Genomic DNA, 25,521 nt, shown 5'->3' on the forward strand with positions numbered 1-25,521 from the left:
ATCACTAACAACTCAACCTACTTCCAGATTGCTCCTGCATCCCCAGCCCTGCGGGTCCTCCCTACACAAGGGGAAGGCTCCGGTAACCGTTGTTTTGTACGAGACAGACGCACACACCGTCTGTTACAACATTTTCCACTAATATTTAGAGAGAAAGGGGCTGGCGAGGCTCCACGAGCTATTTCTAGTGGGAAGTTTTCCTACCAGAGCACTGGGCTGGGAGCTCAGTCCTGCCTGGCTGGTAACGGGCTCGGCTGAAAACGTCACCTTAGCCCCAGCTGGGGACATCGGGGAAACGCGCGTCCCTTGGGGAGCTGCTCGGGCAGCGAGTGCCGCGGTGGTGCCGCCACCGGCCACAGCTGGAGGAGAACAGCTGGGTGACCTCGAGCGGGCCCATGACGTTCGGGCCCCACACCGGATGTAAAAGTGTGACTTCTGCATTTCAGAGCTTTCTCTGCAGTTTGTTTTTATCAGCTCTGGAAAACACCCTTCGCTGCCCGATTTTGTTTTCTGAGATCATACCTATTGTCTAGTTTTTAAAAGCAGAAGGGAAGTAATTATCCCACCTTCCTGCAGGATCCACCCCAGCGCCATGCGGCAGGGACGGGAGCAGACACGTGGGCATCTGTCACAGCAGCTGGGGACCAGTGGCCACCTGGGCTGGGCCAGCGCCAGCCAGCAGCACTGCGGCTCGGGGAGGCGGGAGGACACTGGTTCTTCCCGCTTGCTGAATCTCGCTCCCCCCAAAGTGCAGAAGAAGGTAAACAGGATGTTTGTAACGCCCGACCATCGCTAAAAATAATAAATCCACGGCTGTGGACTATCCAAAAGGAGAGCAGAGGTACCCAAATCACACAGCTGCTGGGGCAGCAACGGACAGTTTCCTTTTCCTTGGTGCCTAATTATCTCACTGTAGATTAATTGTGCGCTGTGTTGTGTTTGTATCACTGCAGCACAGCTCTGCCTGAAGGCACAGCAATAACCCATTTTCCAGACCTGAGTGCTCTCCCAAAGCAAGAGGTGCCGGCTGCTGAGGCGGAAAACACGATTTCCAATAAAATGCTCACTGAGTGCAAAGCGCCCCCCGCTCAGACATGAGCTTTACATTGAGGAGTAACTGTGTAGCTTTAGGGAAATTTTAACAAAACCCTTTTCTTGCAGCCTTTCCTCAAAAATAAAAGTATTTCCTATTTTAATTACAAAACCCCAATGTATTTCCCCACAACCCGGGTGCACATCCCTGTCTAAAAAGGCTAAAAGCCGAGGACCGAGAGCTGTGACAGACCAAACCCTGCACCGAGACGCGTGTTTATTAAAACAAATGGCAGGCTGTACAGAGGCAGCGTGAAGCTGTTCAGCATACACAGCCCCATGTCTCCTCTACCGCAGGAACAGCCGCGTACACTCAGCCCGAGGGAGGATAAATTTCCAAGTCAGGGTCAGCGCGAGAGGATCTTGCAGATAAATGGGAGACAGAGAAACAACAAGGGGCTTAATAAGTACGTTGAGAAGGAAGAAGTTTTCAATTAGAAGAAGGTTAAATGAAGCGGCAAGCACTGCGGTCAGACAGCTGATGTTCTTGGTAGGGGTAAATCTCTCAAAGATGGATCTAGACTAAGCTGGGCATGACCTCGATGTCGCTTCACGAGGGAGTTCAACGGGAAGCCAGCACTCGAGCAAAGCGTCGATCACTAACGGACTGCTGTGGGTACGTACTAGGTCACTACATTTACACAACTTTCAGGGCTCCATCAGCTTCCCCTCCCTTATTAACCACCCGAACGTGGGGTTCACAGTCCCTTTTTTCAAACTAGAGTTGGCAGGAGCCCCTAAAGGGCTGGAGGATTCGAGGGGTCAGGGTTACACACAAGCGGCATCGCAGCCGCGTCACATCTCCGGGCTCCACAGCTCCTATTTCTTTCTGCCTCCTCTTTCTTTGAGTGCCAGGTGGATCAGAGAGCCGCTCGTCATGTTGTAATAAGCCAGGGAGTTTGAATCCTTGATGAAGATGCCCTGAAGGGAGGAGAGAAAAATAAACAATATAAAATCAAAGAGTCACGGCAGAATATTAATGCTTTCTTCCCACAAGGCCCCCTAGACAAAGCCCTCCTGGCCCTGCTCTTGGAACAGTGTGATGACAACACCGTGGGCTTCGAAAAACCTCAGAGAGACCCCAGTGCCTCAGCAGACCAGCACTGGGTATGCTGGGAATGACACAAGGGTACAGAGACAACACACACTATAAACCTCTACAAATATATAAAGACAGACACCACAACAAGTGAAGTAATTTAGCTCCAGTCCCCCTGTACCCCCTTTTATTTCCTTAAAAGAAAAACCAAATCAGTGAAGCCTTTCTCGCTAAGGGTTAACACAGTCTCTGCCCACAGATGAACCCCGAGGAGGTGGGTGCACAAAGTTCACTGCTTAGGCAGCAGGTTGTGCCTCTGCATGACTGGAAACAAGTTATGAAAAAGGAAGGGTGCCTTTCTGCAGCTCCTGCCTCCAGAGGAAGAGAGAGCGCTCCCTTCCCCTCCGCGCTTTGCAGACAGTCTCGTTACAACTGCCAGGGCTTCAAGGTTCGCTCACCCAGCTTCCAGAGCACAGGCGACAGAACGGTGGGAGCAGACTGCTGCATTTACGTGTTAAAAAAAGCCAAGAGAACAACAGGCTGGTTTTGGAGAGGCCTGTTCTTCGAGGCCTCATCTGCCACAGCAACAGCGTGAAGATCCACAGATGTCACCCACTGAAGGCCTGGCCTGCTCTAACTGTGCTGGTCTGTCACCAAGTGTGCTGTACAGACAGGACAAACAGCACTCCCCACCCTGCTCTCCCCAGTATCTCAGTGGGTGCCTTCCAAGCTTTTCTTGTAAAAAGTCAGTTTTTATGCAAGAAAGCACTGAAACAGTGTTTGTAGGGCTTATACCCACCTCGTACTGCAGCTTCTGTTTCCCAGCTGGCATCCCCGTGGCCTCGTGGATCTTTACCTTTATAACAGACACCTGGGAAGAGGCAAAGAGCTTGCTCAGCCTTTTTTCCCCCCAGGCACGAGCCTGCAGCAGGGGGAACACCCTAAGTTTTATAGCTGCTGCTATGCAGGTCAACTGCTGCTCCAAAAGCACAGCAACGCCACAAGAAAACAAGGGGTAAAGGCCGGGTTAATGAGCTACGTGCCTGGTCGGAGAGCGGCAGCGTGAACACCAGCACTTGGCCGTTCAGCTTCCATTCCGTCTTGTCCTGCATGTTGGGAACCTGGACTTTGACCGTGACTGGACCCTGGAGGAAACAAAGATAACATCTCTTACAGGCAAGGAGGCTCAGGACTCTGATAAAAGAGCAGCAGAGAAATTATTTATAGAAATGCAGCGCCAGCAGACAAATTATTTATTTCCAAAACTAGCCACGTATCTTGAATTCTCAGTAAACACATGGAAATGTATTTGCCTCAACACTGAGAAAGTTACTTCACTGTTAGCAAAATAAAACATTTAGTTGAGTTTCTCACATTAGTGCCTCCTTTGTGTGCTATTCACTAAGCACCACGTGCATTCACAATATCACAGAGAGAACGTATGAAGCATTAAACATGAGACAGCTTCTCTGCGCAACGTCCAGGAAAACCGAATAGTCTTTCTTAAAGGACTTAAACCTCAACCCACGACGGGAAGGAATTCAGTGTAACGTTTAGTTTGTGTTGTTACAGAATACACCACGCTGCCACACTATCATGCTGACATTGATATACTAAATCTCCTCACATCTCCAGCTTAGCGGTCCTCTGCTTAAAAGCTTATTATCAGCTTTAGTTCTTTACGTTAATATAAACCTGCATCTCACTGCCCTTAATTACAGAAGAGTACTATCTTACTGTCTTCTGTCTGCAGTGCTGCGCTGCTTTTCCAGTAAAATACCAAGCAGTTCTGTTTGCCCAGAAAGGAGCCAGCCCAGAAAGTCACTCCCTTGAAGGGCTTTTGCACATCATCTTCATCCGTGCAGTGAACTGGCTTTACATCCCATTTGGGAAGAGCAGGCTCAACAGCCCAGCAGGGACAGACTTTTCAGCAGCGCTTGTTGTGACAGGACAAGGGGTGATGGTTTTAAACTAAAGGAGGGAGATTCAGGCTGGACATGAGGAAGAAATTGTTGGCCTGAGGGTGGTGAGAGCCTGGCCCAGGTTGGCCAGAGAGGTGGTGGCTGAACCATCCCTGGAGACATCCCAGGCCAGGCTGGACGGGGCTCTGAGCAATCTGAGCTGGTGCAGATGTCCCTGCTCATGGCAGGGGGGGCACTGGGGAGCTGAGAAGGCCCCTTCAACTCAAACTATTCTGTGATTCTATGACAGGACACTTCTCACCAAGCCGCCAGCCCACAGCCGTACCTTGTTCCTGCGCAGAAACTCCTCCTCTGGGATCAGGCTGTCTTCGCTCTTCAGTTTCTTTGAGACCGGCTCATCCTCCATGGGCGGTGGTGGGTGAACTGGAGGCATTGGCGCTGGAGAAGGAACCGGAGCCACGGGAGGGGCAGGAACAAATGCTGAAAAGGGACAGGGGGGGACACGAAACAAGCTGCAGTCATCCACTGGGTAAGGCAGCAGACACTCCCTCACACAAAAACTGCTTTAGTAGGGCAGTAAAGGCTGAAAATAGATGCCACGCTACACGGAGGAAGTTAACACAACCAGCAGTAGCATGTAAACTTCAAATGTTAGGGGATCTTTTATATTGGGAACCAGTCCAGGAAAAGACAACAAGCGGCAGAAGAGCTTCCTGCAGATCTTGCAAAAAGGAAAGCGCTCTCAGGGCCAGCATCTTGATTAAAAACAATAAAAAATTAAGAATTGTTCTTTACATTGTGTTTTGCAACTTAAAAGCACTTAATGCTATGAAGGGGCCCGGCAACAGCTTTTCCTCCTGCAGCAGCAACTTCTGTCACAAGCTGTAAGAGCTGGCAGTTCCTCTTCACCCTGGTTCCTTTTGGAAAGCGCGTGAGATCTTCATCTTCCCCTGGGCAGGCACCCGGGGACACAGACACGAAACAGGTGAGCCACAATTCTCTGTATTTCATGCTGCAGGAGGAGGCTTGAGCCCAGAAGTTGTGTGGAATACCCCAAAATTCTCAATGATAGGACTCAGGGTCTGCAATCCCAATTATACGCCATTATCAGAGGCACAAACGGGAAAAAGAATCAAAGCTCAAGCCCACGTTGGACAGAAATTAGCTGACAATGCGCCAGAGAAAGCTGAAGTTACCAACCTGTGGGTACTATCATGGGAGGCGGGCGGGGGCTCATGATGGGAGGAGCGGAGGGCGGCATGGGGACCACGTTGATGCGTGGGGTGTGGATTATCGGTGGCATGGGGGTGGCAATGACGGATCCAGGAGGCAAACGGACCACGGGCGTCATCGGGGGCCGAGGCATGACTGGAACTGCAGAAACCACAGCAGCGCGAACGGGAGGGGGCATCTGGAGAGAGAGGGTAACTGTTCTTAGCGGGTATGTGCAAGAACGCTCGGTGCTGTGCACAATCCTGATTAAAACAACCCAGACAACGGAGGATTTCTGCTGGCCAGGACTTGCTGCAGACCTCAGTGAGCAGCTCGAGCTGCCTGTACACGGGGACAGAAGCTTCATTAACACAATAAATGGTTCTTCCTTCCCTCACCACTCAAAACACGAGCATGTAGCCATGTGAAAGAAGCCAGTTCAGAGTCACGCAGCAGAACCCTTGGGCAGGAACACCAGGCAAGTGAGTCACCTGCAAACGTTTCTTACCTGCGGGTACTTTTGTTCTGCATTATATGCTTTTTTACACCTAAAAAAAGGCCTCACCCCTCCCTTTGTTGGCCATCCACCCTTCCTCCACTATCTCGCTGCCCAGGTTCCTCCTCTGCCCAGCTGATCACATCTGTTCTGTACCTCTGAAGACAAAAACCTCCACCTAAGTCCTATTTTCCATTTCTAACAGCAAGTTCAATGGGGTTCCTCTGCTGGTTTAAGGGTCATTTGGAAACATGAACTTCACTCAAAATCTGCTTCCAAGCCAGTGCCCCACTGCTGTAACCCTTGACCTTCATCAGGGCTCCCTTCTAATTAGCTCCAGCCACAGCCATTTGCGTTTGGAAGCCCAAACACTTACAGTGGGTGGACGAGGGACGGATGTGATGGGCGGAGCGCTGGCTGGGGGATTTGATGCTGATGAAGGAGGGGGCGGCTGGGGGATTTCATTGGGTTTGCTGGGACCGATCTTCTCCTTGCTGTCATCTTCTGGCACCAGGCCCTTGGCCTTATGGATGGCTTCGATTTGTTCTTGGAGAGTAATATTGGCCTGAGCAGCCTGCTGTGTGCGGGCCATGCTGCCCGAGTGGCCATCCCAGGTCACCTGAGAGGATAAAATAAATCAGAATAACTCCAGCCTGTCCAAACTGCAAATAAATCAAGAGAGCAGCTTCACAGCAAGAACGAAGTTCACAAGCCTCGTGTCTCTCTGAGCATTCATACTACAGGAACCTGTTAAAAACCACGGTTTTCACTCTACCTTTTCCTCTGGTTTCTGGATTTCTTCTTCACCAATCTTTTTACCAATGGCAGTCTCTTCTACACCAAAGATATCAGTACGGCGTTCTGCCAGCTGCTTCAGGCTGCTTTCAATATCCAAACCTGCAGGCAAAAAGAGAAATCGTCGTATCTCAAGTGATATAATCAAAGGCAAACATCATCAAGCCTTTTTTAATGACCTTTAGACTGTTTGGTACCTAATGGTTGAGTGCTGCTCTTTTTAGAAAGAGACTGGAACTGACAGCTGGCCAGCAGCTGTCAATGCTTTTTGCCTTTAAATTTACAGAAAGGCTTCAATGTACTAATGACAAATGCATCCACATAATCCGTACACTAAGGACATCACGTAGAAAACCATATTTAACATGTTCTTCCTGAGTGGGAGCTGGGGGGAGTGAGGGGGTACGTGAAGAGTTCACAGAACTCATGTAGGAACTCAGGTTTTCCAAGGTGCGTTGGGTGCTCGAGCTGACCTGGGGCATAGACCTCATCATCGCTCTGCTTTTCACGGATGGATCGATCACGCTGCTCCAGCCACCGAGGATCCAGGAGGCCAATTCGCATGTGTTCTTGCATTTTACTGGCAGGAATTTTCTCTCCAGTGATGGGGGAAACAAGATACTCATCTGGAGCTGGGGCCGGTGGCAATGGTTTTGAGGCTAGAAAAACAAAACCACGCTGTTAAAAAACACAGCAGAGGATGCAGCCTAGAAACAAATGCTTCTGAGATTATTCAGGGAGAAATAAAAGCTTCTCTTCACCAGCCTGATTTACCTTTGGGATCATAATCTTTCCGCACAATGACTTGATCTGGTGTGGGAGGGAGAGGTGGTGGCATCGGGGTTTCTGGAGGAGGAGGAACCTTCTGACCTTCATCTTCATCATCTGAGCCCTTATTTAGGGAAAAAAAAAAATCATAACCAAGTTCCTGTAGTCAAATATCAACAAATAATATTTGAGAAAGGTCTAAAACTCCTATGCAGGGCTGGAAGAAGTGATGATGCAGCTCCAAGGCCATAGAGTTATTTTGCCTCTGGACACCTACGCTCCAGTGGTTCCACTGGATGATATGAATTCAGAAATTCAGTGGAGCCAGAAGAGGAAGCAAGTGCTCCTCAGCTTCCACATCGCCACAGCACAGCGCGCAGGGGCTTATGGTCAACCACGCTCATGTTCCTTGTTACCAGAAAACCAGCTTAGAGGAAGAGTCTAAAATGAGTCATCTTTCAGTGTTCCAGACCCTGTGCAGAAAAAAGCCCAAAAGGCTTGATCATGAAAATATAAACCCCACACCATTAGGTGACAGAACTACTAGATTTCTCTCTTGGAGATCATATTGTCGTGGAAAACATTATAAATACCATATTCCAGCAGGAACAAGGTGTCTTGGAATGCCATCAGAAGGAAATCTCATTTCTTCAAGAAACTGAGGAACTTCTGACAGTGAAAGGGCACCGTAAACCACACACCCTGCACTGGACAAAGGTAACGCTGATTCTGTTGGCGAGTTACCTCATCCATATCCTGTACTTGTGTGTCTTGATCTGGCTGGGCTGGGGGCTCCTCTGTTTTCTCTTGTTTCTCATCTTCTTCATCTGATTCCACCTCCATCTCTACTTCCTCACTTTCCCCAAACTTCTCATAACGCTCCTGGATCAGGATTCGAGCTCCCAACTCTTCTGGAGTGGTGGGAGGAGGGAAATTCCCTACAAGGCAAAAAACAAAGATTCTGTTTCTCTATCCTGTATCATTCCTCAATGCATCAGTTTCTTGAATGAAAAGCAGTTTCTTTACAAAGCAGTGGCACCAAAAGCTCCTGGAAGCCAAGGTGTTTAGGGAGGAATGGATGGAGTCTACACAGACCAACACCAGCAAGACACAGGAAGGTGAAGGTACTTATAGGTGAAAGCATCACTGGAAAGTGGGACAAGTTCTGCTGTCCTGGCAGAAAAGCAGACACTAGTGCAGTCCTGGACTTTGTGCTGACTTCAGAGAAACACCCAGCCCTGCACACTGTCACTAGGCGGCTTTCCCTTTTCTCTTTGACAGATACACAGCTGTAAAACCCCACGGCTGTCCAAAAAGGGCGTTTCCCTACTGAAAGGGAGCAGCATGTCAGAGAGGTCACAGCACTGAATTCCAGTACCTTGCTCACTGGGCTGGAAGTCGACTGTTTCCACGACCACAAAGTCATGCCAGTCAATCTGGGCATAAGCAACACGCTCCTTTTCCTTCTCCTCCTCTTCCTTCTTTCTCTCTCGCTCCTGGAACTTTGCCCATTCCACTCTGTAATACACCTGCACGACCAGAGGCAAAGCAAACACCAGATGTCAGATGAGAAACATATCACTGTCATCTCTACAGCATCCACAAGTTTACGCTACCAACCCTTTCAGGGCACTCACGTAAGTGCTACTTTAGAAGCCTGGCACGACAAATATTTCTATTTTGTTTAGAAACTATAGGTTTGCCCACTGAGTAAAGCACTGCGCCAGCTTTGTAAAGTGATTTTCTGCAGCTGGAAGTGCAGATTTATTGAGCCAAGACCCAGCCACACAAGTACAACACGACTCAGGTACCACTGCAGATTCACAGCCAGCAAACAATTCACAGACACTTCATTACAACCCCATAACGTCACCTTTCCAAAGCAAAACCAGCTTCTGTGACAGAGACAGATGGCCAAGTAATAAAGAACAGCTTGGAAGGACTTTAAGTGGCTGAGGTGTCATGGTAAAGTTGTCTGAGGGAAACATTCTGCTTTGTAAAGCGTTTGGAAATGGTGCTGTGAGGTATCTATGCCTCCGTGATGCCACAAGTAACATTAATTAAATTAGTAGTTTAAAGACACACCTGGGTACCCTGTATCCAGGTGACTACACAGGACACATTCATTTTATTCTCTGTATGTTTTTGTTGGTTGCCAATAAGTCAGAAACGTGCAAAGAGAAAAAATTCAACACATCTGAAATGCTTAAGCAGTTCTGCAAATTTTTCATGCAATACCTGATCTAGGACTTCCTTGGGATTTTCGGCCTCTTTCTTGAGTTTGAGCAGTAAGCCTTTCGGTGGGATCAAGATCTGAAACATATTTTGCATGACAGTTGGTGACAATTCTTTTTGCCATAGCTTCCTTAACAGTAATTATTCTCTTTCCACACTGATAAAAGCACCCGCAGGCCCCTGGGGCTATGTTCCATTTATTCTGTTGCAACCCCCTCACTACTGATTGCTCATATTTAAAAATAGTCACTCCTGGCCTTTCAGCTACTGTCCGTATTTAAAAACCCACAACTATTACTTATATTACAGTAGTGTTTGGTACATTTAAGGAGCAGCTCACTGTGTTCAGTGCTGCACGCTGCCAATAATGCACAAGACATCCACTCAAAGAGCAAGATTTAAAGGATGGACTCCTAGACCTGCACATATTTCAAGTCTGTTTTGCAGGGCTTAAAAAAACAATATTGCTGCTGAAAGAATCAAAGTGCCAGGAGTACCTTTGTGTACTGCTCAACCAGCTTCGTGAAGTAGTTGAAGAGGCTGTGCTGGGGGCGAAGGAAGTCGAACTGATAGTTGCGCTGCTCCTTCTGCATCAGCTGAGTCAAGAACTGGCGCCCGTTGCGAGCCACGAACTGCGCCGTGAGCTTCACCACATCCAGGTCGAAGGCTGAGATGGAGGGAGGATCCGCAATGAACTCGAACTCTGGAGGCGGCTCCTTCGGAACGACCGTCTCCTGGATCACCTGGGCCTGCACCTGCAGAGCGGAACGGAGACGGCTCAGTGACTGAAGGAATAAATTGTTACCAAACACTCCAGAGAGCCTGTTTTTGCTTCAGCTGTTGTGGAAAAGCAACATCGATCCAGATAGCCTGGCAGCTGCAAGGATGAGAAGAATTAGCATCACAGGATATAACTGGATATCTGTATTTAGGCCCACTGGAAAATAAATGTTTCCCCAACAGCTAACAGAACTGGAAATACCAGGACTTGCTGTGATCCTCCAGGACAGTCAATAACACGCAAAGCGACTGCCGGCCATACAAAGTGTCAGAGACCCCGACTAAGTCAGTGCCCCTTCTCCAGCCAGCAGGTATAAAGGCACAGGTAAAAAAAATTAGCAACGTTTCGTACTCCACATTTTAAAGTTGATCCTTCTGGCAGAAAAAAAAGGAATTATTTCTAGAAACTAGTGCATGCAACAAGCCCAAACTGAACTCCAAGGGATTTGAAGGTACTTGCCCATGGAAGGAGTCCTGAGCTCATATGGCTTGAGCGATTGCTAGTGTACGTAGCACATAAATCAATATACAACTAAACGTAAATATAACAGACTGAGTAGAATTAAATAATGTTGAGGTTGACATATAAATTCAAGTTATCAGCAACTGGAGGATGCACACTGGCACCAAAACAAAGTCCCAGACACTGTCCAAGCCTCTTGGTGTTGTCTTTTTTGCAAATGAATAAATAACTCAATTTGCCTGGCCATTGAGACCTTCTGCTTAACACCAGGCTGTGACACAACCAGTAGCAGCTGAGTTCTCGACCGAAGCGACAAGAACACTGACCTTCTGTGGGAGCTGCTGCTGAGCGCCCTGCTGCTGCTGCATGACCTTGGGAATGGCAGCCGAGGGCTCCTGGGCTTTCCCCTCCTTGAACTCGCTGACTTTGTGCCGGTAGTACGCATGGTAAGGGTCGTTGGGATTCAAGAAATTGAACTTGGGGTTATTTATTTCATTCTGACGAATTCGAGCTTCAAATTCTGGACCATTTCTGGGGAGGAAAAAGAGAAATTGTTTAGATGAATGAGCATCAACTCAAGTGTAAATGTCTATTTCTTTCATAATACGACATGCTGATGTATCGGCCCCTCAGAAGACAATTTTCTCTCCCACGTGGAAGGAACTTCCCTCTATGAAACTCATGCCCAGCACAGCAGCCAGTTGTACACAAACAAGTTAAAGGCATTTGCCCTAATTTAGTCCGTAATGCTTTGCAGTGAATATTTAAGACAGTTAAGACCTCAGAAGTGTTCCACAATCTCATAGATCATTTACTGGATTAGACAATTTATTAGATGAAATTTACAAGTTATTTATCAGACCAATTTTATTTGCTCTATTAACAAGCTTTTAAGACTGGTTTCATTCATATAAAGGAAAAATGCAGGTAATGGTCAGTGTGTCCAGACACTGATCACACAGGAGTGCTGCATTTAGGAGAGCCCCAAGTTTTAGTGGGGTAACATCCCCTCCTCCCACCCAAAGCGCAAGGCACTGATTTCGGGGTAGTTTGAGAAAATTAATGCTGCCGTACCACGTTTCTCTTCACCTTCTCTGGAGGCCTCTAGGTCCTGTTTAGACGCTAAGCCTGCTCCAAACAAGGAGGCCTCTACAATACCAAAGGATAAACAGCCCCTTCCTTATGCTCAGAGGAAGCCAATGCTCCTTGGCAGCACTTCAGAGAGTAGTTACACAATAAGCGTCTCTGGCTAGACCAGCGTTTTGGAATTGTCTGACACCCCCAGCTTCAGCGAGGTGAAAGCGCACAGCGCTCAGCCCGTCTCGGGGCTGCAAAGGTGAAGAATTTGCAGAGCCACCTGAGGAGGTATTTACCTTCTGTGCTATTTGTACGCTGCATGACAACCAAGATCCAGCCCCCTGAGAGCTCACGTAGTGATAGAACATCCAGGAATACTTAAGCATTAACAAAACCCAGAGCGGAAGACGGCCCAGCTACCACCAACAGCTTGCACTTGCAGAGTGATGACATTAGGCAAACAGAAGAAGTGTGAGTAAAATTTATTCAACTTTTAGACTCTTGCCCTAAATTTGACATCAATACTCACACTAATCAATTGGCTACAGTCAACAGGGGAAAAATATTGCCATGTGGCTCACCTGTCCTCAGGGAGCACACAAGTCTCTCCTCCTGGCTGTCACAGGAGAGAAATGATCAAGGTTTGGATGAACATGCACAGAGCTGCACACAAACAAGGGCAGGATGTCACCTCAGGGCTCGACAAGCACATGAGCATCCTTGTTCTGGGAAGTTCAACACCTACACTCTGTTCAACACCTACACAGTGACGGCTCCTTGTGGCTCGTGTAACGAGGCTCCCGTTCTACCTGGAATGTTGTTTCCCCTTCAGATCACTCAGAACAGGAACTGTCACCTGGTTATTGCAGCACATGCTATAGATTTTGCCAAGAACTTTATTTAATCAGTTTTTCTAGCAAAGCATGGCTTAAACCTCTTAAGTAGAATATCCTTCCCCACAGCCTTGCGGGTTTAGACTCAATCCTTAAAATTCTCCACATCGCGTCACAGAAGCGTGACCTGTTGCAGTTCCCGGAGCTGCGCAGAAGAGAACTGTGGAAATCCCAAAACACACGAGGTGACACAAGTGTCACTTACCTGGCTACAAAGCTGGCAGTCTTGTCGACAATATTCCTGACCTCCGGGGGAGGGTAAATAATTCCTACCACAGGCTTGGCTGGTGCCGCCGCTTCCTCTTTTGGCTCCTCTTCTGGCTGTAATAAAAATGAAGATATACAAATCTATATTTTTCTTACAGTGCTCTGTACTGCTGCCACACAACTGCAGCAACTATTCAAAAGGTGATGAGGTGGTGGAACGGGGAGGCATCTTTCATTGTGGTGTCTGCAGTCAAACAGCCTAAATCAAAGCTGAGAACAGAAGCAATTTCAAATAATATCGAGTAACGTGCTACGTATCAGCACCAGGAGGTGAGAACAAGGCCTGGTAGGCGACAAACCCAACCTAGGTTTATTTTCAGTTGGCTGAGTTGGAAAATTCATCTCCCTTCTCTCTCAACTTCCTCACCTACATTGGAAATAACAACCCTAACACACCATAACAGATTGTTCTGTGACCCCATGTTTAACGAAGGCTGCGTAAGAATTAATTACTCCAAATGGCAGGCAGCACTGCCAGTCCTCCTCCTCATCCCCAAAACCATCTGATTTGCCTGAATCACCCACAAACAGTCCCACAAACTCCCCAGCTTCTCTGGGTGGGAGACGATGTTTGTCACCTTTTCAAGGGCACCCGCCCCAAGGCTGCTCCCTGGGAACCAAAACAAACCCTCCTGGGTATTTTACTAACTCAGCCTTGACCCTGAGCGGGTTTATAAATACCAAGACCAGAGGCAGCTCAGGGGAAAGCCTAAAAAACACATCTGGGAGTAACTCAGCACTGCTAAACAGGCTGGGAAGCTACAAATGTTCCTAGAGGTCAGTGGGACTAGAAGAAACTAGAATCCGAATTATTAAACCCTCATTAAATAACACATTGTTTTTAATCTTGTTGTGGTTGCATCAAAATTTGTTTTGTAGAGAAAAGCTCTGCAGGGCGCTTTTCCCATTGATATTACAGGAGAATCTGAACTAAAATCGCAGAACCCTCCCTGGGGGTGGCTTTATCCTCCAGTCAGATCAGAAGCTGCTCTTTGCAGGACACTGAAGATGTTCCTCCTCTTTCCTCACCGAGAAACTTTCAGAGGAAAAATTGTTATAAAATAAAAGATGTGTATGGAAAATGTCTATAATCTTAACCCAGAATTTTCACTCGGAAAAGGGCTCTCAGGGACTGATGCTGCCATGTGGAACCACGGGAACAGCTGGAGAGGGAGCTGCGCCACATTCTGGGGTGAATCCGGCTGGGACAGTAGAACTGGAGTATGGTTAGTAGGTCAGAGAGGTTCTCCTGCTCCTCTGCTCTGCCCTGGGGAGACCACACCTGGAATCTTGTGTCCAGTTGTGGCCCCTCAGTTCCAGCAGGACAGGGAACTGCTGCAGAGAGTCCAGCGCAGCCACCAAGATGCTGCAGGGAGTGGAGCATCTCCTGTGTGAGGAAAGGCTGAGGGAGCTGGGGCTCTGGAGCTGGACAAGAGGACACTGAGGGGGGACTCATTCATGGGGATCAATATGGAAAGGGGCAGTGTCAGGAGGATGGAGCCAGGCTCTGCTGGTGACAACCAGTGACAGGACAAGGGGCAATGGGTGCAAACTGGAACACAGGAGGTTCTGCTTGAATATGAGAAGAAACTTGTTGGGGGTGAGGGTGTCAGAGCCTGGCCCAGGCTGCCCAGGGGGGTTGTGGAGTCTCCTTCTGTGCAGACATTCCAACCCGCCTGGTTCCTGTGTAACCTCATCTGGGTGTTCCTGCTCCATGGGGGGATTGCACTGGATGAGCTTTGCAAGGCCCTTCCAACCCCTGACACTCTGGGATCCTGTGAATCAGGGAGGTCCCGCTGAGCCCAGGCCTGATCTGCTCCCTCACACACCGGGCCGTGTGTCGGATCCCTGCCCAGGCTCCTGCGGGCGGGGCTGTCCCCACAGCTCCCCGCAGCCCCGCACACCCAGCGCGGTGCCGCTGCCGGGAGAGGCCGCAGCCCCGTCCCCAAACACCCGCCCCAAACAGCGCCAGGCGGCAGGAGAGAACCGCAGCCCCCCACCCGTGCCGAGGGGCCGGTGTGGGAAGGCAAACCCCGCACCGACCCCGCACCGACCCCGCACCGACCCCGCACCGACCCCGCACCGACGCCGCGGGCCCGACTCCCCCGCGCCCAGGCCCGGACCGCCCCGCTCCCCTCAGCGCGGTCCCCCCGCCCACGCGGTCCGCACCGGTTTGCTCTCGGCCGGGGGCGCTGGCTGCGCCGGGGGCATGGCCTGCACGGGTCCGGCCGGCATGGCGCTCCCGCTGAGGGGCCGGGCGGGCGGGAACAGACACCAGAGAGCCCGGAGACACGGACGACGCCGCGGACGAAATGGCGGCCGGAAGTGACGGAGCGGCCACGAGCATGCGCACGCGCAGACTGCGGGCTACGGGCCACCAGCTGGGGGGGGATCAGCGCGCATGCGCCGAGAAATACCACAAGGGAGGGGGTTTCCCTAAAGGAGGAGGTGGCAGCAGGAGGAGCGAACCATTGCGGCGCGGGGGGCGTAGCCTGGAGGCGTGGCCTCTGGGGGGCGTGACCTGAGCGGTTGCCATAGCAACCGGCGGCGGCGCGCGGGAGGGGGAGCGGTGTCCCCGCCGGTCCCTCGGCCCCGGTGCCACAGGTGTCGCCTGTCCTGCCACCCCAGCGCCATGGCGCAGCTCCTGGGCCACCCCGGCTGCATGGAGAGCCTGCGGGCCGACCTGCGGGACCTGCAGGCGGCCATCGGCGACGTCTGGGCGCGGGCCGGGCCAGTGCGCTTCCCCTCCTGGAAGTTCCCGGACCGCGTGTCGTGCGAGCTGGACGTGCCGGCGCTGCTGGAGCGGTACAGCCCCCGGCACGGGGACCCGCAGCTCTGCCAGCACGCACATGTCGCGCTGCTGGAGCTGCTCATCGACAGGTGAGAGGACACGGCCGGGCCGCTCCAGGGACCGGCAGAGAGACGGCTTGTCCCTGAGGGATGGTCCGGCTGGTGTCCAGTGTGGCCAGACCTTCTGGATGCTTCTTCCCACGTGTTTCCATGATGAGAGATGGAAACAACTACCTTGAAAGGCTGAGGAGCTGGGGCTCTGGAGCTGGACAAGAGGACACTGAGGGGGGACTCATTCATGGGATCAATATGGAAAGGGGCAGTGTCAGGAGGATGGAGCCAGGCTCTGCTGGTGACAACCAGTGACAGGACAAGGGGCAATGGGTGCAAACTGGAACACAGGAGGTTCCACTTAAATTTGAGAAGAAACTTGTTGGGGTGAGGGTGTCAGAGCCTGGCCCAGGCTGCCCAGGGGGTTGTGGAGTCTCCTTCTGTGCAGACGTTCCAACCCGCCTGGACACCTTCCTGTGTAACCTCATCTGGGTGTTCCTGCTCCATGGGGGGATTGCACTGGATGAGCTTTACAGGGCCCTTCCAATTCCCGACATTCTGCGATTCTGTGAAATAAATAGGCCCAGGCAGGATGTCTCAGCAAAGCATATTTTAATAACGATTTTGCAAGATTGAGTGTTCTACCTAAAGGTAGGCACACCTGAAAAGGCAAAAAGCCCTTGTTTATATCCGCCCCAAATCTCAGCCGCAAATTCCTTGCCCTGTTCCCCATTGTTTGGGTACTTCAGGGTTTACAGACTGCCTCAGTTTATGTATTTCATTCATCTAATCTGAACAATACCCTTCTCCTTTTTGATCTATTTAAAATATGGGTTCCTGGCTCTTTGGCTACCCTTCCCCCTGGATTAACTTGTAAATACAGATATCAGTTTGCATTCCAGGATTATTTCAAAGATACTTTGTTTTACATTAAGGATTCATAGTCTGATGTTTCTCGGCCCTTCCCCCATGCTGGGGTCAGGTTCCTCACTTTTGTAAAAACAATATTCCTTCGTGAAACGTTCCTTACAATGAGCAGTGTGCCGGCACCTCGACACCTCGGCCTTGTGCTCCACAGCTTTACACTGAGTTTTAAACGCCAGTTGTCTCCCTGCACAGCGCTCAGAGCTGCCAGCACAAGCACTGGCCGCAGCGGAGCAGAACAGGTCGCTGCTGCGCCCGGGAGCCGAGGGCACCCGGGCAGACCGGGACAGGCTCCTTAAATTCCCCCCGAGCCTTGGAAACACTCAGACAGGGCTGCACCTGCTGACCTGGGACGTGAAAGCGCCTTTTGCAATCTGGCTGAAATAAATACAACTCGGTTTCAAAAAACGGAGCCGTTCCCTCGGGGCAGTTGGCCCTGACAATTAGGGTTTGATACTGGCAGTGTGAGTGCCCCAGATCTTTCCAGTGCCCCAGATCTCTTGGGAGAGCTTCACTGCAGCCTCTCTGAAGTGCTGCAGGAGGGTTTTCATCCCACCAAATATTGCTCTGAGAAGCAATTCAGGCCTGGGAAGGGTCACAGGGGCACTAACACCCGCCCTCCTTTGCCAAACTCAACATGAGGAGGGAACAACCTCTCTGCCTCGTGCTGGCCCTTCAGGCTCCCCTGGGGCACTTTCCTCATTACAAATACTCGGTTGCTCTAACCTGTGTTTTATTTCTATCAAACAAGGCTCCTGCTGCTGCTTCAGAGCTTCACGAGCTACGCAGAAAACCTCCTAAGCGATCGAGCCGAGCCCCCCACGCAGGCAGTGGGACCCGGCATGTCGGCGGGGCTGACGGCGAGGAGGTACTGGTGCAGCATGCTGAAACTGGGGGCCTTCTGCCAGCAGCTCCTGGCCGAGGTGGGACATTTTGGGGCCCCCACACCCCCCAAGCTGAGTGTATGGGTCATGGAAATGGCCCTTGTCTCACCCCTCATGATTTGGATCCGCCTCCGGGACGCCCCGTTACACATGTGGTGGCCACACCAGATGTGCTCCCAGCTCACGACCCTCCGAGCGCTGACGTGTGTCAGACAGGACACATCTGTCCCACATTGTCCCCTCTCGGCCTGAGTCCCTGCCCTCTGACCTCCCCTGTGTGCCACTGGATCCAGCATCCTCCGGGATCTCGGGATGGGGGAGCTTGGCTGCCTGTATTGCTTGGGAAAATATTCTCCTGCCAACGTGCTGCAGCTCTGCCAGCCCCGTTTGTGGGGCTGAGCTGCCTCAAATCAGTGAAATAGTTTGTGGTAAAAACACTATACCACTACCCTGCATTTTCCCCCCTTTTGTGGCAAAGTCTCACAGTAATTCATCTGGCGTAACCCGGAGACAGCGCAAGAGATGGGAAAGACGGGATGGTCACAAAGGGAGCTGGGGAGCAGGTTTCCCTGCCGAGGCTCCATGTCGTGAAACCACAGCTCTGCTAGAGCAGCGGCGGCTTGTAAAAGTTCGATTACTCCGTACTCTGCAGCGAGGTGTGGGGCGCAGGTTCGTTGTGCTCATTAGCCGTGTGCTGTGGCCGTAATGACACAGAGTGAGCAGGAGCTGAGCGCTGGGCTCCTCTCCTCCCAGCGCTGGGCAGGTCTCTGCTCCCAGGAGAAGGGCTCACTGCCCTTGTCACCCCTTCCCTACGCTGACATCCTGTGCCCACGCTTCACACCTCTGTCGTTTGACTCTTACGGAACATGTACAGCGGATGCTGTTTGATCCGGGCCCTGTCTGTTCTGTGCTCTCTTGCCCAGAAGAAAGCTGGCAAGGAGGAGCTCCCCGCGCTGCAACCCGCTCCCCAGGCTGGGAATGCTGAGAAGCACTCAAAACGCAGCTTGCCCGACGTTTTGGAGATAAGGACTTCCCCAGAAGTTCCCCAGTCCCCGTCTCCGTGCCCGTCATCGAGTGTCGGTGGGTCAGACAGTGTCACCCCGGGCAGCTCTGTGCCCAAGGCTGCCGGCAGTGAGGCCAAGGGCAGCCGCAGTGTCCCCACACAGACGGCCGGCTCAGCCCCGGGAGCCTGCGACTCCTGCGCCAGCGCCCAGGCCAGCCTCCGCCAGGTCGGCAAAGCCATCACCAGTGTCTGCCGGAGCCAGAACATTCCCTCGGCGCTCAGCAGGTTCCAGGAGATGGTGGAGGACCCCACAGGTCCTTCTCGGACCCTCTCTGCAACGGACCTGAGCTACTGGGCCGCGGAGCAGAGCAAGGACCTTGCCCGGATCAGCAAACACCTCCAGACGCTGCTGCAGCAGATCAACCCTCTGAAGTCTGAGCTGCAAGAGTCTCGGAAACAGAAGGACGAGCTGCAGAAAAAGGTTGAGGACTTTTCCCGGCTGCTTCAGGCAGAGAAGGAGAGCCAAGCGCAGCAGAGGAGGAAGGCTGAGCAGAGCCTGAAAGTGAAGAACAAAGAGCATTTAGAGGCTGTAGCCAGGCTGGAGCGGGACAAGGATGACCTGCGGAGAGGTACGGTGCTGGTCCCTCCATCTCCCCAGGAACACCAAGTCTGTGGTCAAATCTTGGTTCCACCACCATGAGCAGGGCTCGTGCCCCTGGTTTGGGTGGGTGCTGGGGCTGCTCCCCGCTCTGAGAGCTGGTTGTCCACATCCCCTCCCTGCACGGCACAGCATGGTGCAGTCACTGAATGAGAAATGCTTTGGTGCAGCCATTTGCTGCCTCCATGTTCTCTGAGGAGCTGTTTAATAGTTAGTAGTGGTTTTGTGCTGGTTTAGGAGCTGCTCTGCTGGAAGAGCGACTTTCGGCGCTGAAGGAGGAGCTGGCTGCGAAGCAGGCTGTAGTGCAGGAGCTGGGTAAGGACCCGAGGCTCACTCGGCTGGTGCATCTCCCCAACCCTCCTCTGGTCTCATTAGTGTTTTAATACACTGATGGAACATACAGCTCCCACAGAATCGGTCAGGTGTGGTGCTGGTGCCCAAACATCTCCCAGCACCAGGCAGGGCTTGTGCTGCTGGTGATTCAGGGGGTCACAGCCCTCCTCGCAGAGCTGCTTCCCCCTGGCCAGGGCCTCTGCAGGGTACAGGACGCCCCCTGGACACGTCAGCTGGGAGCTGCTCCCCTAATCCTGCCCAGCTGGGCCCAAATCATAGAGCCGCAGAATCATTCTGGTTGGAAAAGCCCCTCAAGATCATCAAGTCCAACCATAACCCACCCCCGGCACTGCCCCATGTCCTGAGAACCTCATGTCCGTCTGTCCAGCCCTCCAGGGATGGTGACTCCAGCACTGCCCTGGGCAGCCTGTTCCAATGCCCCACAGCCCTTTGGGGAAGAAATTGTTCCCACATCCAACCTCAACCTCCCCTGGCGCAACTTGAGGCCGTTTCCTCTGCTCCTGGCGCTTGTTCCTGGGGAGCAGAGCCCGACCCCCCTGGCTCCAAGCTCCTTTCGGGCAGTTCAGAGATCAGAAGGTCTCCCCTCAGCTCCTGTTCTCCAGCTGAACCCCCAGGTCCCTCAGCCGCTCCATCACACTTGTGCTCCAGCCCCTCACCAGCTCCGTTCCCTTCTCTCCACTCGCTCCAGCACCTCAAGGTCTTTCTTGGTGTGAGGGGCCCAAAACTGCCCCCAGGATTCGCAGCTTGGCCTCCCCAGGTCCCAGCACAGGGACGGTCACTGCCCTGGGCCTGTTGGCAACACCAGTACCAGCTGGGATACTGGTGGCCCAGGACACAGAGCTGCTGTGTTTCCCTAGAGGTGACCAAGACAACCTTGCTGGAGGAGATGAGGACCATGATGGTGGACAAGAGCCGGGTGCTGGAGCTGGAGGAGAAGGTGCAGCTGCTCACCGAGCAGCAGGAGAGCCTGTGCCAGGAGCTGAGCAGCAGCAGCACCCAGCTGGAGAAGGAGAAGGCCAAGGTGGAGAGCGTTCTGCGGCATCAGGAGGTACGGCCACCCCTGCCACGCGTGGGGGAGCGGGCTGAGCTCCCTGGTGCTGCTTCCCCACGTCAGGGTGGTGAGAGGGGGTTTGGCGGCCCCATGCAATCCTGCCTGCCCCATGCAGTCCCTGCAGAGCAAGCAGCAGGTCCTGCTGCAGCAGTTGGACAGCCTGGACCAGGAGCGTGAGGAGCTGCAGGCCCGGCTGGGGGAAGCCGAGGAGGACGAGGCCCGGCTTGGGGAGCAGCTGGAGCAGAGCCGGGAGCAGCTGCGGGCACAGCAGGTCAGTGTCACAGCCACCACAGGAGCCACCACTGCCCCAACCCACAGCCCAGGATAGGGGCTCTGGGACTCGGTGTGGCATTCAGCTGGAGAACAGGAGCTGAGGGGAGACCTTCTGATCTCTGAACTGCCTGAAAGGAGCTTGGAGCCAGGGGGGTCGGGCTCTGCTCCCCAGGAACAAGCACCAGGAGCAGAGGAAACGGCCTCAAGTTGCGCCAGGGGAGGTTGAGGTTGGATCTGGGAACAATTTCTTCCCCAGAGGGCTGTGGGGCATTGGAACAGGCTGCCCAGGGCAGTGCTGGAGTTACCATCCCTGGAGGGCTGGACAGACGGACATGAGGTTCTCAGGACATGGGGCAGTGCTAGGGATGCGGGAACAGTTGGACTCGATGGTCTTGAGGGCCTTTCCCAACCAGAATGATTCTGTGATTGTTGGTGCTGTTGCTTCCAACTCACCCAGGCACCATTCAAGCTGAGACCCCGCAGTTCATCACACCGCTGTGGGACACCCTTATCGCATAAGAGCAGCTTTCCATGGGGGTCCCAGTGCTCCTGGGGGGCTCCCCCAGGCCATCCCCAGGGCTAGGAGCGCTCTGCAAACCTCCCCACCTCCCTGCTGTGCCCGCAGGAGCTGCTGGACGTGCTGCAACAGGAGAAGCTGAGCCTGGAGCAGAACGTCTCAGAGCTGCAGGCAAAGGTGTCCAGGCTGGAAGAGCAGGCGCAGGAGCTGCAGGAGCGGGAGCGGCTCCTGGTGTTCTTCCCCGAGCTCCATGTCCCCAGCGAGACGCAATTTGAGAGTAAGGGGGTGGGCAGCAGCACCTGCCTTCACCGCAGCGGGCTTGGGCCTTCGGGCTCTCCTGGGACTCGTGGGGGATCCAGCTTCAGTTGTATGATGCCGTTTGTCCTACTAAGGGCCAGGAGGGGCCAGGCCCTGGGCTGTGCTGCGCCACCACCATCTTTCCACCCCTCCTGTGCAGTTGCTGCTCGTCCCCCCCCAAGGACAGGAACTGAAGCAGGACCTGGGCCAAACTGTGTTTGCCCTTGTGGTTGCGGTTTTGGGTCCCAGTTGCCCCTCTCAGGTTGGGGTGGACTCATTCCCAGGGACAGCTCCCCCAGGCCAGACATGAGGAAGAAATTGTTGCCCTGAGGGTGGTGAGAGCCTGGCCCAGGTTGGCCAGAGAGGTGGTGGCTGAACCATCCCTGGAGACATCCCAGGCCAGGCTGGACGGGGCTCTGAGCACCCTGAGCTGGTGCAGATGTCCCTGTCATGGCAGGGGGGGCACTGGGGAGCTGGGGAGGTCCCATCAACCCAAACCCTTCCGTGATTCTCTGCTTGGGGCAGCGGTGGGCTGAGCTCTGGCTGCACCACAGGACGCTGTATATTTTGTCCACAGGCAGCGGGAGTGTGACTGAGGACATGGAGAAGCAGCTGGAAGCCAACAGCATCCGCATTGGCGTGCTGGAGCAGGAGAACGTGCGGCTCCGCTCCGCGCTGGCCAAAGTGCAGGTGGCGGCTGCGCAGGGTGTGCTGAAGGTGAGGCTGCACCCCGGCCGGGTGAGTGGGTGTCACCACGGAGAGGGTGCAGGTGCCAGTGGGGTGCTAGGTACCCCTAACCCAGCCCATGGGCCCTGGCATTGTCCCACAGCCCCTGGGGACCATTTTGTGTTTGCATGTCCTTGCAGAGAAGGCTCCAGGGAGCACAAGCCATGGGGCTCCTGGCACAACATCCCCTGCGACACCACAGCTGTGTCCCCAGCTTGTGTGGTGGGGACTGTGACCCTTTGCTGTCTCAGGGCCTGGTCCTGCCCTCAGGAGCTCACCTCAGCCCCAGGGCTGCCCCCACCTCATGCCCCCCAACTCAGCCCCATTCAGTTTGGACCAGCTCTGTGTTTTTGGGGTGTGCCCACCCCATTTGGGCCAGAGCCCGGGCTGCTGTGCCACTGGGAGATCAGTCTGGTTTAACTGGTGTTGGTGGGGAAAGCTGCCCAGCCAAGGTGTCCAGGGCTTGTTCCTGGCTCCTTTATATCGTGCTGCCGTGTCACTGTCACCAGCTCAGCGGGGATGGCCGCCCAGGGCAGAGGCCGAGGGGTGCAAGTGGAGCTGAGCACAGGGGGAAGTTTCAGCCCCTCTTCTCTCCCCCAGCTCATCCCACAGACCCAGCTGTGTTCCCAGCTCGGCAGCCAGCGCTGTGGGGAGGACGCAGGGTGAGTAAGAACCCCAAGGAAACTGCTGGGGACCTTCCTCCCTCCTCTTCCTCCCATCCAACCGCTCTCCCCACCCGCAGGCCGCCCAGCAGCCGAGGCAGCGAGGACAGCACGGGGCTGCGGGGCCGCGTGGGCGAGCGCCGGCAGCGAGCGCCCTGCAGCCAGCGGTCGCAGTCGCGCTCAGCCGGGCCCTGCCGCTCGCTGCTGGCCGCGGGGCTGCTGCTTGGCCCCCCCGAGCACAGGGGCAGGGGCACGGCCGCCCCCCGGCCCTCCCGGCGCAAATGAACTCTGGTGAGATGCTGAAGTGAACCGCTCAGCGAGCAGCCGCCTGCCCTGCGCCGCGGGAGCTCGTTACCGCTTTGTGCATCACACAACGATTTTATAGAACCTTTTCTACCTCTTGCAAAGCAGCTTTCCCTCCCTGCTCATGGACTGTGTGTATTGCAGTTCTGTGTCAGCGCTAAGATGGGGGAATTGTTTCAGCATTCTAGCTTGAAATAGTATGGGAGAATACTTCAGTTACTACTGTTATCTATTATTTACTAGTTCTTAAATTATCTTTTTATATTTGTTGTATTTCCAAGTATTTTCTCCTGACTGCTGTGCTTTGAAAAATATGGTCTTCAAACATGGGGTGAACAGCTGAAATGTTTCAGGTGGATGAGGTTCTCAGCCACAGGGGTTAGTGCCAGTGTTGGGTTAACAGTTGGACTTGATGATCTTAAAGGTCTTTTCCAGCCAAAACAATTCCATGGTTCTATGATTCTGTGGCCACAAAGGTATTTTCGCTTGGGAATCCCACGCTTTGCCCATCCCACCGAGCCCGCTGGTGCTGGCTGTGGGGAGCTGGTCGCACGGTGGCTTTGCCATGTGCTGTGGCTTCGCGTTGTTTTCTGCGTGACCGCGGCACCCACTGTGTCTGTGCAGGTTCCCCTTGTTTGTCTCCTTCGGGCAACGCTGTGGGTTGTGGTAAAACCACAGGTGATGGCGCAGAGACCAGGCTGGTGTGTCCCCATCTCCCCTCCCCCGGCACTGCGGCCCCAAAGCAGCCCCCGCTGCAGAACCCGGCAGAGAAGAGCAACAAGACTGGTGAAGGGACTTGAGCACAAGCCCTATGGGGAGAGGCTGAGGGAGCTGGGCTTGTTTAGTCTGGAGGAGGCTCAGAGCTGAGCTCAGCACTCTCTACAACTACCTGAAGGGCAGTTCTAGCCAGGTGGGGATTGGTCTCTTCTCCCAGGCATCAGCAATAGGACAAGGGGCCATGGGCTTCAACTCTGCCAGGGGAAATTTAGGCTGGATATTAGGAAGAAATTCTTTACAGAGAGAGTGGTCAGGCATTGGAATGGCTGCCCAGGGAGGTGCTGGACTCGCCGTCCCTGGAGGTTTTTAAAGTGAGGTTGGACATGGCACTTAGTGCCATGATCTAGTAAACAGACTAGAGTTGGACCAAGGGTTGGACTCTATGATTTCTGAGGTCTTTTCCAACCCAGTCGATTCTGTGATTCTGTGGGGTGACCCCACACAAGCAGGAGGGGAGAAAATGCTCCCACGGCGCATGGAGCTGCCCCTGTCCCATCAGCTGAGCGGGGCCAGGGCCGGTCCTGGGTGCTGGAGCTCGGTCACCTGTGGCTAAGCCACTGACAGCACCATCTGGGCACAGCACAGGTTCGCTCACACCAGCAACTGTTCCCCAGAGGTGACTGGGACATGGTCACCCTGTGAGGAAGGGCTGGGGACGAGGAGTCGGAGCCTCCCTCAGCTCAGCAGCACTGCTGCAGCCTGGCAAAGCAGCCACGGGCACCCAGGGGACCCCAGAGCCATCCAGATGGGACACCCCGAACCCTGAGTACCCTCCTGAGCCTCGGAGGGCAGTGGGGGCCGTGTGACAGACACCAAAACAGGCTGCCCAGGGCAGTGCTGGAGCCACCATCCCTGGAGGGTTGGACAGACGGACATGAGGTTCTCAGGACAGGGGGCAGTGCCAGGGGTGGGGGAATGGTTGGATTCAATGAGCTTGAGGATCTTCTCCAACCAAAACAATTCTATGACCCCACACACCAGGCTGGCCTCTCCCCACTCTGTATTTAATGCAGACGGACACGTGCGACGCTGCAGCCCCCGGTGACCACGGGGAACAGGAGCTGGTCAGGGCTCACGGCACATCCCCGGCCACCGCGGCACACGCGTTTGGTCTCTGCAATTGACTTGTGTCGTCCTTCCCAATAAGTTAGTATAAATAAAGCCTTCAGCCCTTACCCTCCCGTGGCGAGCGCCCAGCAGCTCTGCCAGCGC

The 25,521-nt window shown here is 53.5% G+C and overlaps 2 protein-coding genes across 2 annotated transcripts; one reads left to right on the top strand and one right to left on the bottom strand.

Annotated features, from left to right (window-relative positions):
* Positions 1 to 1,295: 1,295 nt before the first annotated feature.
* Positions 1,296 to 15,359, bottom strand: SF3A1 (splicing factor 3a subunit 1). The gene is made up of 16 exons (XM_080355296.1): positions 15,209 to 15,359; positions 12,978 to 13,093; positions 11,129 to 11,333; positions 10,057 to 10,314; positions 9,563 to 9,637; positions 8,703 to 8,853; positions 8,069 to 8,262; positions 7,331 to 7,448; positions 7,030 to 7,215; positions 6,537 to 6,658; positions 6,138 to 6,380; positions 5,254 to 5,464; positions 4,379 to 4,533; positions 3,175 to 3,276; positions 2,931 to 3,002; positions 1,296 to 2,013 (listed from the first exon to the last, which is right to left on the bottom strand). The coding sequence occupies exons 1-16, from the start codon at positions 15,272 to 15,274 to the stop codon at positions 1,912 to 1,914; spliced, it is 2,376 nt and encodes a 791-aa protein (XP_080211422.1). The 5' UTR covers positions 15,275 to 15,359; the 3' UTR covers positions 1,296 to 1,911.
* A 312-nt stretch (positions 15,360 to 15,671) lies between these two features.
* On the top strand, positions 15,672 to 23,716 carry CCDC157 (coiled-coil domain containing 157; the record flags this gene model as incomplete). Its single annotated transcript, XM_080355321.1, has 10 exons — positions 15,672 to 15,919; positions 17,556 to 17,727; positions 18,612 to 19,320; positions 19,587 to 19,664; positions 20,561 to 20,751; positions 20,870 to 21,025; positions 21,653 to 21,821; positions 22,419 to 22,558; positions 23,168 to 23,229; positions 23,310 to 23,716. The coding sequence occupies 10 exons, from the start codon at positions 15,672 to 15,674 to the stop codon at positions 23,512 to 23,514; spliced, it is 2,130 nt and encodes a 709-aa protein (XP_080211447.1). The 3' UTR covers positions 23,515 to 23,716.
* Positions 23,717 to 25,521: the final 1,805 nt, after the last annotated feature.

The sequence above is a fragment of the Nesoenas mayeri genome (assembly GCF_963082525.1).
Source record: "Nesoenas mayeri genome assembly, chromosome: 17".
NCBI lineage: Eukaryota > Metazoa > Chordata > Aves > Columbiformes > Columbidae > Nesoenas > Nesoenas mayeri.